This window comes from Lissotriton vulgaris, chromosome 2_1 (assembly GCF_964263255.1).
Source record: "Lissotriton vulgaris chromosome 2_1, aLisVul1.2, whole genome shotgun sequence".
Lineage (NCBI taxonomy): Eukaryota > Metazoa > Chordata > Amphibia > Caudata > Salamandridae > Lissotriton > Lissotriton vulgaris.
Window position 1 is genome coordinate 8,900,969 of NC_141687.1, and position 14,365 is coordinate 8,915,333.

Below are 14,365 nucleotides of genomic sequence, written 5' to 3' on the forward strand. Positions count from 1 at the left end.
ACCCATATGCTCTATTTTATCTATTGCTTCCAGTTTCACAATTTCTTCATTTTCCAACTTTAACATTTTGTTGTTGAAGATGGAACATTCTTGCAGAGTTGGCATCAAACATATCCCAGATTTCTTCTCAGTCATTTTTTTTTAAATATTCTCTGGAAGAATGTTTTCATTTGGATACAATTTTGAAATTAATCGAGCATGTAAAGCTTCTTTCCCAAGCTCACTCACTTTTCTGATTCTTACATCTTGTAGAATATTTTTATAATCTTCATCCTTTGCCTGTCGCATATTTTGAAGCAGTTCAGTATATTTAAAATTTAACCATATATTAACGTTTCCAATGCTTCCAAGGGACTTCCTGGTATCTTCATGCGTAAGCATTTTAAACACTGGTTGTCCTTTTACTGGAGTCAACTGCAGTAGATCTCCAAAAACAATAATGTGTTTTCCTCCAAATAACATATCATACTCTGTTCTAAGAATGTCTTGCATTCTCAAATGCACAAAAGCAAGCATTAGATTTGAGACCATGCTTACTTCATCAATGATAAGAAGTTTCATTTTCTTCAAGACTCTGGGAACTTCATAACGCGCATCTCTAGATAGCTTGTTGTAATGCAATTTATTATCACGCTCAACTGGCAGTATCAGTAAACGATGTAGAGTAATCCCTTTTATGTTATGTGCTGCCAGTCCAGTTGGAGCGGTTACAACACAAGACAGCGGTGATTCAGTCCTTTTCTGCAAATAAGTTGCAATGGCTTTAATCAGAAAACTTTTTCCTGTTCCCGCTTCTCCACTTACGTACAGTCGAACATTCTTAAATGATGTACATGAGCACACTTTTTTTCTCATGTCTGAATCCATGTTTAATCTGTTCTGTGACTTCGTCATATATCTTTTTCTGCTCAACGTTTAGTTGCTTTACCAAATCTTTTAAGTTAACTACATCCTCTTGAGCTTGTTCCATAGCTCTTTCCACCTCATCCATGGCAGTTGCAACTTCATTTTGGATAATTGGTCCTCCTAGTGGATCCTGACTCAATGAAGTAGAACTCTGACTGTCTTGAGAACTGTATCTAGTAATCTCTTCAGCAATTGTGGTTTCTTGCTCTATTTCTTCGTTCAACATTTGCAGATAATTTGGAAAAACAGGACATTCTATGGTATCCTTAGTTGCATTAAAAGAGTCTTCATGACAGAGAAAATCTTCAAGTAGTTCCTCTTCTGTACGCCATGGCTTAAAGAGTTGCAAAAGAGCTAAATAGTAAAATTCTCTTATGTGTGGAGCTTCGCAACTCAATTTTCGATGATTAGTCAAATGGCCTTTTCTCTGCTTCACTAGACATCCTTCATACCCAATGACAGCATATTTTCCATTATTGATATCTTCTGTGATGTTCCTCTTATAACTGAGGTTTTGCAGAACTTCATACAAACAAGTGTTCTCAAGGTGAGTACTTCTATTTGGATAGTATGTATCCAACATGTTTGTCTTCAAAATATCTGTACTATTTGGTTCTTCCTCCGCCAAATACTCAATTTCTTGTACAGATTTTAAAACTCGGTTTTGTGTTGCAGCAAGACCTAGACTCACCCAAATTATTGTTCTTGATTTGGCATAGAGACTTGCTGATGATAACTGATCAGAACATTCATAACCTCCAATTCCTCGATGCGACAACATCTTCAGACTGAAACTGTATAATTTTTTACTTATACTCTTTTCATGCAAAATGTCTTCCCACATTTCCTTCAGTTCAGTCTTTTCTTTTTTTGTGATGTAAGATGTCACATATCGAGCCACAGCAATAGAGTTGTCAGCAACAAACTGAATATCCATGTTAGCATTCCACATGGATAAAATCACTGGGTTGTAGTCGTTGATATACTTGGACTCTTCGTTTCTTTTTAAATTGTATGTATTTTTTGGTGATTTCCTTGTCACAGTATGTCGCAGAGAAGACATCAAATTATTTACTCTTCCTTTAGAAATCACTGGTCGTGGAAACGCAAAACGACATTTTGTGTAGAATTTCTCCTTGTTTTTAAATTTTCGACGACAGTACTTTCCACAACGATGAGATTGAAAACGTAAAACTTGTTGCCTTAAACAGTTTTCTTCAGTAGTTTTCGGAACAGCACATGTTGAATATTCTTCAATGAAACTCATCACTGTGTCATCCGAATCAGTTCCAAATTTGGGTGCATCTTTAATCCATAACAACATAGGTATATGAGGAGCACCTCTCGCTTGATATTCCTTCCTCCAAAAGAAATCCAAAACCTCTCCAAGGGGAGGATTTTTTTTGTTGGTAATAAAAGACATCATAGAACTGAAAATCCAAAAACAACTAACTAGGAACAGAGAACGGCAAAGGCGAAGAACCTATGACAGCGAAAATAAGGAAAAATATAAACAAGCTCTTGCCTCTTATAAAGCTATGATAGTAGCAGCAAAAAAACACTATTTCACTACCAATATAGAGACCGCGAAAAATTCCAGCAGACAGCTATATAACATTGCTAAAACCCTTTCTGGAAATACCCCGGACCTCAACCCTCCCCCATCACAAGCACTATGTGATGCCTTATCCAAGTTCTTCTTCACGAAGGTCAATGACATCTACCAAGCTTTCAACTCTGACCTCGTCAGCAGTCCTGCCACGTCTTCTATGATTACACCGAAAAACACCATGACCAATTTTAAACCCCTCACCACGGATCAAATTAAGGGCATAGTAAAATCGATCAAAGCCGGGTCAGCTTTGGATCCCTGCCCTACTTCGGTGATTGCAACCGTACCGGATACAATCATTCCCATTATCACACATGTCTGTAACACCATACTGACATCTGGAATTTACCCTGACTCATTAAAGAACACGCTGATTAAACCCCTGCTAAAAAAGCCTGGTTTAGACAAAGGTGAACTAAAAAACTACCGCCCAATCGCAAGCCTGCCTTTTTTAGCAAAAGTCATCGAAAAGGCCATGAACCAGCAACTCTCGGAATTTATTGAGAGCTACAACCTGCTGGATGATACACAGTTCGGTTTCCGTAAACACCATGGAACGGAAACCGCTCTCATCAAGGCAGCTGATGACATAAGAGTCATCCGTGATCAGGGAGGAACAGCACTGCTCGTCCTTCTCGATCTCTCAGCGGCCTTCGACACGGTCGACCACAAGATCTTGGTCGACCGTGTCGAAAGGATGGGTATTCAGCTTACTGCCAAGGATCTTCTTGCCTCTTTTCTGGCCAACAGAACCCAGGCGGTCACCATGGGTCCTTTCCAATCAGCGGATCTGTCGCTGCCGTGTGGGGTTCCTCAAGGCTCATCCCTCAGTCCGACACTATTTAATATCTATGTGTCGGACCTTGCAAGTGTCATAAAAGCACACGGGATGAGCCTCACCTCATACGCTGACGACACCCAGCTGGTCTTGGCCATAAAGGGCGATGGACAGGAGGTGGCAGAAAGATTCCAAAGGGGGATGACTGCTATCGGTGAGTGGATGGCAAGAAATTGCCTGAAGCTCAATTCCGATAAAACTGAGGTGGTCATCTTTGGCAACCTTTTGCCAGCCTGGTCGGCAGCTTGGTGGCCATCGGCTCTGGGTGTCCCTCCCACCCCCACCGCTAAGGTCAGAAACCTAGGAGTGACATTTGATGACAAGCTCTGTTTCATGGCCCATGCAAACAAGGTGGCAGCCAACGCCCATTTTAAGCTCAAAATAATAAAAAAGATCATCCCTTATTTGCCAGATTCAGCAGCCAAGACGTTAGTCACCTCCTTGGTCCTGATATCGTTGGATTACTGCAACGGTCTATTGCTTAATGCACAAAGCAGAGTCACGAAAAAGCTTCAGACTGTGCAGAACGCAGCGGCACGCGTGCTATCCAAAAAACCCAAGTTTGCTCCCATCTCAGACACCCTGAAAGATTACCACTGGCTAACCATTCAAAATAGGGCCAAATTCAAAGCACTATGTATAGTCTATAAGACCCTGCAGGATCAAGGACCGCGCTTCCTCAAAAAGCTACTAATTCCTTATAATCCGTCCAGAACGCTTCGTTCCTCCTCGCTGAACCAACTTGTGGTCCAACGAAGCAGAACAGTCTCATGGGGTGATCGCCGCTTTGCTGTCGCAGCCCCTAAAATCTGGAACTCCTTGCCGAACCACATTAAAATAAGTTCCACACTCCTCCAGTTCAGGAAAAAACTGAAGACGTGGTTATTCAACCAGTAAACCCAGCCACCATTCTTCTGATCAGGGATAGACAGCATTGCATTCCAGCGCCGAGACGCCTACGGGTATTTGCACGCGCTCTATAAATGCCATAAAATAAATAAATAAATAAATAGCTTCAAATCTATGATTAAAATATCTGCAAACATTCATTGGATCTAAAGAACACAGTTCTCCAGGTGTTTTCAATTCTATATTTTGTATGTTTCCATTTGCCTCTCGTAGAAATTGAAGTAAGTCGTCCCATGCATACTCAGCACAGCTAAGAGTGAGGAACCATGTAGGAGTTCCTAAGTTTCTTAGCATACATTTCAATTCCCCATGAAGATGGAACAAATACTCGTTCGTTCCACGCTGACATGCCATGAGATTGATTAGCTGGGATTCCAAAATACTGTCTTGCAGATTGACTTTCTCCATAAAGTCCCTCGCCGAAACATTTTGCAGATGAGCTCCACTTTTCAGTATATGACTAACTGCATAAGAATGCCCAGATAAATCACTTTCATACAGTAGATGAAACAAATACGGAATGCATTGGCGAAACCTTGGATCTTTAGCATATAATCTTAAAGTCCGGTATTCAGCTGCAGGAATTTGAACTGGTCGATCGTCATATCGTCCACCTCGACCTGTTGGAAATAACTGTGGAAAACAACGAGCTTCCAAACTTTCTTCCCATACACTAATAGGACTTCCTTTTGCTGCTTTCATTTGAAACTAGTCAATTGCATTCCCCATTACTTCTTTGGAATGCAAAGGATGAACAGTATAATGTTCATATATTTCTTCACTTCTAGACACATCAACTTTTTCAATTTGGCCAACTGAACAATCACTGTCTTCTTCTGTAGCTGTTTCCTCTGCTCCAACACTTACATCTTTATAGTACTCATTGTTTTTGACCAAATACAACGATGCCTTTTTGACTTTCCTAACACCTACTAAATCTTGCCAGATTTCTTACTCTTAGTCGGAACCCCATTACCTAGAATAACCAGAGGATCCTCTTCTACTCTTTCTACACCAATTGTATCAATATTTTTCTTGACATCTAGAGGCAAATAAACAACTCTTCCCTTTAATCCTCTTTGTAAATCTGTAGGAGGTAATTTCCCTATCTTAGGCTCCTTGCGAACAATAGCTTGAAAAGGATGGACACATTGAATCAAAATTGATTCATAAGTATTTAAATCCATCAATTCAGAAGGAATATCTATCAACTGAAGATTATTATGAGCAGCTTTAGCAGGCATTCTATTTTCATTTAATTTTTTTAAACAATAATTACAAATACGCTGATCAAAACTCAAATCAAAAGAATTCTCCACCAACAAATAACTTACAAAATCCTTCCATTCACTATTATTTTCCAATTCACATTTTGCATATAAATCAACTAGCCTAGTCTGAATCTTATAATGAGTCCGTCGACAACACACACAAGTTAAATTAGGCCTTTCACTTGATTTCACCTTAAACTTGGTAATTTCCTCGTCAAATTTTTCTGTACTTGAAATCTGTACATTGTCTTCCACATTACCATCCATTACTATATCCATTTCTACACTGTCCTCTTTGTTCCCAAAATAACAAAACTCAAATTCTTCAAAAATAGTCTTCACATCTACTTCAGATCTATGCAAAAGAGCACTTTTTAACTCTTTAAGCTTAAGTGCCGGACTTTTTGCATAATACAACCTTCTCACTAATTTCCTCACCTTATTATGATGCACTGCTAACATCCTAAAATGATGAAAAACACTCTGACATAATTTTCTAGAAAGACAAGCCAGTGAATGCCCATGCAAACCTGTGTTTTCTCTCACTCTGCATGGATCTAACTCTTGCAAGATCTTCACTTTCTGTTTTACACTTTTCTTACTATATGTACGTAATTTTTTTTGAAGCAAATCGATTGAATCCTGTTGCACACTACAAATACTACTGCACTTCCATGTGTACACTGGACCCCTAGTACGTCTCCCTAAAACTTCATCAGCTAACACCTCTTCTGCATCTCAAGACACAAGTTTCTCTTTTTCAATCACACAACGATCTTTCACCTCATATGCTCGACCACTGGTGTGAACTGCATGCACCAAATCATTTTCCTGAAAGTAACTCTCCTCATTAAAAAATGACTCAGAACTTGAACTATGTATCCATTCTCCAGAAAATACTTCACAAAAATTAGTCCGATTAATTATTCTTTTCCATCTACTGTTCGATTTGAAAACATCAATTGCCTTATTTAGTATCCTAATTCTATTAATTACTCAAATAAATAATTTTTTCTTAACTTCAAAAGCCTGATCAACAATCTTCTCTACACTTTTCTTTTTCTTGTAAAAAGCAGCTCTCTGTTTACCTTTCTTTTCATTTTTTAGCAAATCTAAAACTACCCTATTGTGAAACATTCGTCTACGAATGTCCCTAAATTGATTTAACCTTCTATTGCTATCCATATTCTTCTCTCCTGCTCCAATAGAGACATTTTTTGAGGGCCTCTCCTTCCTTTTTAAATTTGCTCTATCCTTCTGGATCTTCACATTACCGTTAACATTTGTTTTTTGTTTTACATATGTTGCGAAAAAAAGACTTAGTTGTCTTACCAGGACCTTGTTGGGCGTTTTTTGAAGTACTTGTTGTAGAGGATTATTTTACTTCTGATGCTAATTTTGTTATTTTCCGTATGGTATTTTTTCTTCTCCTGTGCCTTAATGGCATTTTTGCTTACTTTTTAAATGTTGATTTCAATCTGTGGTAAAGAAAAATTAACACAATATAGACCACTATTAGCAAACAACAAAGCAATCACAATAAGCAAACGATATAAACACTAATTTGCAACATATCTAAGTTTATACCACAGCAACTATATAACTAGGAGTAAAACAAAGAAACACAGCTAGAGGGAGTAACACAAAAACACAGAGAGACTCATACAAAGAAACAGGTAAAGGGAGTAAAACATACAAAAGGACTAAGACAAAGAAAGTGTATAATATGTTGAAAGACAGAAAAAGGATGTAATAGGGAAAGGGAGTAAGTCAACAAAAGGGAGTAAATCAGAAAAAGGTTGTAAAAGAGACTAAAACAGAGAAAGCCTGTAAAGGAAGAGACAGAAAGTAAGTTTCAGAGAGGGCGTAAGAGGAAGTATATCAGAGACAGGATGTTACAAGAAAAAGGAGAGACAGAGGGTGTAACAGGAAGAGAGAAAAAAAGTCAGAAACAGAAAGAGAGACGGTATAAAACAGACAGAAGGTGTAATAGAGAGTAACTCTAGGCTAGAATATTACAAAGAAAAAGGTTGATTAGATAGTATCTGCATGATTCAAGAAATATATTAACACATTTCACAATCATGTCATCTATGTTTCCTCAGATTACTCACATTTTTGGATAATGCTTAGTTAAAACATTTTGCTGCTTAGAGAAATTATCTTTTTAGAAACACAGCACAGGACCTATGTACAAGCATTCAATTTCACTACTGAAACCTCACTGTTTTACAAAATACAAATCCCCTATCTTGCAAATGTTCATAGCAAGCATTATCAAAAAGCAAGACACAAACCAACAGCAAAGAAACTCAGGGCCTTATTTATGAAGGCCTTGCACCACTGGTGCGTCACTTTTTTCCCTTGTTAAAAGTGATGCACCGGCGCCACAAGGCAATCATAAATAAGGTCCAAATGTAAATACCATTGATTTGCCACCAAAATCGTTTTTGGAATAACATTTAAGAAACAAAGCACAGGACCTATGTACAAGCATTAAATTTCACTACTGAAACCTCACTGTTTCACAAAATACAAATCCCCTATCTTGCAAATGTTCATAGCAAGCATTATCAAAAAGCAAGACACAAACCAACAGCAAAGAAAATCAGGGCCTTATTTATGAAGGCCTTGCGCCACTGGTGCGTCACTTTTTTCCCATGTTAAAAGTGACGAACCGGCGCCACAAGGGAATCATAAATAAGGCCCAAATGTAAATACCATTGATTTGCCACCAAAATCGTTTTTTGAATAACATTTTAGAAACACAGCGCAGGACCTATGTACAAGCATTAAATTTCACTACTGAAACCTCACTATTTCATAAAATACAAATCCCCTATCTTGCAAATGTTCATAACAAGCATTATCAAAAAGCAAGACACAAACCAACAGCAAAGAAACTCAGGGACTTATTTATGAAGGCCTTGCACCACCGGTGCGTCACTTTTTTCCCATGTTAAAAGTGACGCACCGGTGCCACAAGGCAATCATAAATAAGACTCTTACAAAAACAGGAGCCAAGGGGGAAACAGAGACAGGCCGCCCCCCACTCAAAAGTCTCTATTACAAAAGTGGCCTGCTCCTAAGTTGCTCAGAGGCTGAACAAGTTTAAGAAATTTATGTGATAGAGCAAAACTTTAGCTTCTATCCATAGGGCTACACTCCGTTGTGATATTCAATCTGGCAATGTTGCCAGTTTGTGTGTGTGTATGTCAGTGTCACCACTATGCTACAGGTATGCCCTCCCTTCCATGTATGTAAAAAAAGGGGAGGGGAGGTTGACAGTGTCTCACGGAAGCAACACCAAGGGGAGGATTGTATCAGACTGGTACTCGCCTGATTCCTCACTTCTCATCATCGACTACTGTCAACCTTTTAAAGAAAAATGGGAGAAAAACCAACATAAAGAAAGTGCATATAGGTCCAACAACCCTGTGGTGTTGTGAGTGCTAGAAACCCAATGTGATATTATTGTGCCCCATTACGTGAAAAAACAACAAAATACCACGCTAAAAAGAGTGCAAACTAGCTGGCAACTCACAATTTTATTCTGTGTTGCTAGTTCACTCTGATTAAAAGTCAACCGACATGTTTCATCACTTTACTTTTAGTGATTTCTTCAGGGTTTAGTTGATGGGTCAGCGTTTTGCATGCACCTTTCACACGTCTTCCCTTATTGTACCTGTAGTTCATGGTGCGACACAACAGACAGACACACACATATTAAAAGTTTCAGCGAGTAACACTCAGCCCAGTACTCACTTACATCTGACAAATCTCAGCTGTGTCAATTTACCAGGTGGCCTGTCGAGATGAGCCTACCCGGCTACTGGCAACATTGCCAGATTGAATATCACAACGGAGTGTAGCCCTATGGATAGAAGCTAAAGTTTTGCTCTATCACATAAATTTCTTAAACTTGTTCAGCCTCTGAGCAACTTAGGAGCAGGCCACTTTTGTAATAGAGAATCATAAATAAGACCCAAATGTAAATACCATTCATTTGCTCCCAAAATCGTTTTTTGAATAACATTTTAGAAACACAGCGCAGGTCCTATGTACAAGCATTCAATTTCACTACTGAAACCTCACTATTTCACAAAATACAAATCCCCATATCTTACAAATGTTCATAGCAAGCATTATCAAAAAGCAAGACATAAACCAACAGCAAAGAAACTCAGGGCCTTTTTTATGAAGGCCTTGCGCCACCAGTGCGTCACTTTTTTCCCATGTTAAAAGTGACGCACCGGCGTCACAAGGCAATCATAAATAAGAACCAAATGTAAATACCATTGATTTGCTCCCAAAATCGTTTTTTGAATAACATTTTAGAAACACAGCGCAGGTCCTATGTACAAGCATTCAATTTCACTACTGAAACCTCACTATTTCACAAAATACAAATCCCCTATCTTGCAAATGTTCATAGCAAGCATTATCGAAAAGCAAGACAGAAACCAACAAACTCAGGGCCTTATTTATAAAGGCCTTCCGCCACCGGTGCTTCCCTTTTTTCCCATGTTAAAAGTGACGCACCGGCGCCACAAGGCAATCATAAATAAGGCCCAAATGTAAATACCATTAATTGGCCACCAAAATCGTTTTTGGAATAACATTTAAAAAACACAGCGCAGGACCAATGTACAAGCATTCAATTTCACTACTGAAACCTCACTGTTTCACAAATTACAAATCCCCTATCTTACAAATGTTCATAGCAAGCATTATCAAAAAGCAAGACACAAACCAACAGCAAAGAAACTCAGGGCCTTATTTATGAAGGCCTTGCGCCACCGGTGCGTCACTTCTTTCCCATGTTAAAAGTGACGCACTGGCGCCACCAGGCAGTCATAAATAAGGCCCAAATGTAAATACCATTGATTTGCCCCCAAAATCGTTTTTGGAATAACATTTAAAAAACACAGCGCAGGACCAATGTACAAGCATTCAATTTCACTACTGAAACCTCACTGTTTCACAAATTACAAATCCCCTATCTTACAAATGTTCATAGCAAGCATTATCAAAAAGCAAGACACAAACCAACAGCAAAGAAACTCAGGGCCTTATTTATGGAGCCTTGTGCCACCGATGCGTCACTTTGTCCCATGTTAAAAGTGACGCACCGGCGCCACAAGGCAATCATAAATGTAAATACCATTGATTTGCCCCCCAAATCGTTTTTTGAATAACATTTTAGAAACACAGCGCAGGACCTATGTACAAGCATTCAATTTCACTACTGAAAACTCACTGTTTCACAAAATACAAATCCCCTATCTTACAAATGTTCATAGCAGCATTATCAAAAAGCAAGACAGAAACCAACAGCAAAGAAACTCAGGGCCTTATTTATAAAGGCCTTCCGCCACCGATGCTTCACTTTTTTTCCATGTTAAAGTGACGCACCGGTGCCACAAGGCAATCATAAATAAGGCCCAAATGTAAATACCATTAATTGGCCACCAAAATCGTTTTTGGAATAACATTTAAAAAACACAGCGCAGGACCAATGTACAAGCATTCAATTTTACTACTGAAACCTCACTGTTTCACAAAATACAAATCCTCTATCTTGCAAATGTTCATAGCATGAATTATCAAAAAGCAAGACAGAAATCAACAGCAAAGAAACTCAGGACCTTATTTATGAAGGCCTTCCACCACCGGTGCATCACTTTTTCAAGTTCAAGTTCAAGTTCAAGAATTTGTATAGCGCACTACTCACCCAGAGGGTCTCAATGCGCTTAAGGGAGGGTGGGTTCATTACTTATCGAATAGCCAGGTTTTTAGCTGCTTTCTGAAGGAGAGGTGGTTCTGTGTAAGGCAGAAGTGAGTGGGGTGAGAATTCCAGGTTTTGGCCGCTAAGTAGGAGAAGGATCTTCCTCCCTTGGTGGATCTATGAATGCGCGGAATTGCAGCGAGGGCTTGATTGGATGATCGTAGTTGACGGGTGGGTGTGTATAAGGACAGTTTTGTGTTGAGGCATTCAGGTCCTAGGTCGTAGAGGGCCTTGTGTGCATGGGTGAGGAGACGGAACGTTATTCTCTTGTTGACGGGGAGCCAGTGGAGGTCTTTCAGGTGATCGGAAATGTGAGCTTGACGGGGGATGTCCAGTATGAGTCTGGCTGATGCGTGTTGGATGCGTTGGAGTTTTTTCTGTAGTTTGGCTGTGGTTCCGGCGTAAAGAGTATTTCCGTAATCCAGTCGGCTAGTGACCAGTGCGTGGGTGATTGTCTTTCTTGTTTCGGTGAGGATCCAACAGAAGATTTTTTTGAGCATGTGTAGGATGTCGAAGCAAGAAAATGAGACGGCGTTCACTTGTCTGGTCATCGAGAGGGAGGAGTCTAGTATAAAACCCAGGTTACGTGCGTGATCTATAGGTATGGGTGCTGTACCCAGGGCCGGTGGCCACCATGAGTTGTCCCAGGCAGAGGGGGATGATCCTAAGATGAGGATTTCCGTTTTGTCCGAGTTTAGTTTTAGACGGCTGTTCTTCATCCATTTGGCTACTTCTTTCATTCCTTCATGTAGATTGGTTTTGGCGGTGTTTGGGTCTTCGGTGAGGGAGAGGATCAGCTGAGTGTCATCTGTTTAGGAGATGATGTTGAGGTTGTGTTGGCGCGCGATGGAAGCAAGGGGACTCATGTAAACGTTGAAGAGGGTGGGACTGAGTGATGATCCTTGAGGTACTCATCAAATGACTTCGGTGGCCACTGATTTAAAAGGGGGGAGGCGGACTCTTTGTGTTCTTCCGGTGAGGAATGAGATGATCCAGTCCAGTGCTTTTCCTTGTATTCCAAAGTTGCTGAGGCGTTGTATGAGGGTGCTATGACATACTGTGTCGAAGGCGGCGGAGAGATCAAGTAGGAGGAGGGCAACTGTTTCTCCGTTGTCCAGTAGCGTTAGGATGTCATCTGTAGCTGCGATGAGGGCGGTTTCGGTGCTGTGTTTGGCTCCGAAGTCGGACTGTGAGGGGTCGAGGGAGTTGTTGGATTCAAGGAAGGCGGCGAGTTGACTATTGACGGCTTTCTCAATGACTTTGGCATTGAATGGGAGGAGTGAGATGGGGCGGTAGTTCTTAAGTTCAGAGGGGTCTTCTGTGGGTTTCTTCAGAAGGGCACTGAGTTCGGCGTGTTTCCATCTTTCCGGGAAAGTAGCGGAGTTGAAGGAACAGTTGATGACATTGCGGAGATGGGGTGCGATGATGGAGTCTGCTTTGTTGAAGATGTGGTGGGGACATGGGTCGGTTGGTGAGCCTGAGTGGATAGAGTTCATCAGGCGGATGGTGTCTTCAGTAGTGATTGTGTTCCAGGCGCAAAGGTTGTGAGAGTGCTGTTTTGGTTCGGAGGTGGGTGGAGTGGACTGGTCTTTGGACTGGTTTTCAAAGCTGTTATGTATTTCTGCGATTTTGTTGTGGAAGAAAGAGGATAAAGAGTCGCAAAGGAATTGGGAGGGAGTAATGTTGTTGGTGCCGGCGGTGGGGTTGGTAAATTCTTTGACGATGTTGAATAGTTCCTTGCTGTTGTGGGCGTTGTTGTCGAGTCGATCCTTGAATGCTGATTTCTTGGTGGAACGGATCAATTGGTGGTGCTTGCGGGTGGCGTCCTTGAAGGTGATCAGGTTGTCAGTGGTTGGGTTTTTTCTCCAGGTTTTCTCGAGGGTACGACATAACTTCTTGAATTTCTTAAGGTCATCGTTGAACCAGGGTGCCTTTTTGCTACCTTGTTTGATTTGGTGGTTTTTCAAGGGTGCTAAGTCGTCAGCGCTGTGGGTGATCCATTGTGTGAGTTTGGTAGCAGCTTGGTTTGGGTCCGATGATATGGCGGGAGGGTTTTGGTTAAGTGATGTGAAGAGTTGGTCGGTGGTGATTTTGTACCAGTTTCTTCGAGGAATAGGTTGGGGGGTTGTGGGTCTTGGTCTTTTTGTAGCTGAAGTGAACGCAGCTGTGGTCTGTCCAATGGAGAGCTGTGGTGTGATCAAAGGAGATGTGTTTGCTGGAGGTGAAGATAGGGTCGTGCGTGTGTCCGGCAAGGTGGGTGGGGGTGTTAACAAGTTGTTTGAGTCCGAGATTGCTCATGTTGTCCAGAAGGGTGGTGGTGTTGCTGTCGTTTTTCTTTTCCAGGTGGAAGTTGAGGTCTCCCAGTAGAATGTAGTTCTCGGAGGTGAGGGCATGTGGGCTGATGAAGTCAGTTATGTCTTCGTTGAATTGTGTGCGGGTTCCAGGTGGTCTGTAGATGAGGGTGCCTCTAAGTGTGGTCCTGGGGTCGGTGTGGATTTGAAAGTGAAGGTGTTCGGCTGTAGCGAGGGTGTCGTCTGAGCTGGTTGCGATACGAATGGTGTTCTTATGGACGATGGCGATGCCTCCTCCTGTTTGGTAGGTGCGGTCTTTTCGGATGATCTTGTAAGCGTCCGGGATGGCTACGGCGATGTTGGGCGCTGATGAGGCGTTCATCCAGGTTTCTGTAAGGAAGGCGACGTCCGGCGATGCAGTTTCGAGTAGGTCCCAGAGTTCAGTGGCGTGTCTGTGGACTGAGCGGGTGTTAAGCAGGATGCACTTCAGGTGTTTAGAGTCGGAGCTGTGTTTGGAGTTAGTGGATTTGGTGTGGGTCCTGATGCAGGCACACTTGCAGGAGTGGCAGGTGAAGGGTCCGTGGGTGAGTCCTGGGACAGCTTCGTAGCATTGTGGTGTGCGGCCGGGGTTAAGGGCAAAGAGGGTAGCTACGTCATATGATATGCGGGTGGAAAGGGATTTGCGAGGACCAGGGGGTCGGGCGCTGGGCACGGTCCAGGCGTGGACAGGCTTACCTTTGGCGCACCTTT

General features: G+C 41.4%; 1 protein-coding gene across 1 annotated transcript in view; it reads left to right on the top strand.

The window, feature by feature from the left end:
• The first annotated feature begins 2,444 nt into the window (after positions 1-2,444).
• The window catches only part of LOC147729450 (scavenger receptor cysteine-rich type 1 protein M130-like), a 541,776-nt gene continuing 529,855 nt past the window's right edge, over positions 2,445-14,365 (top strand). The window contains exon 1 of the mRNA XM_086953997.1: positions 2,445-3,054. Within this exon, the coding sequence (XP_086810123.1) occupies positions 2,445-3,054 (610 nt within the window). The remainder of the gene's footprint in view (positions 3,055-14,365) is intronic.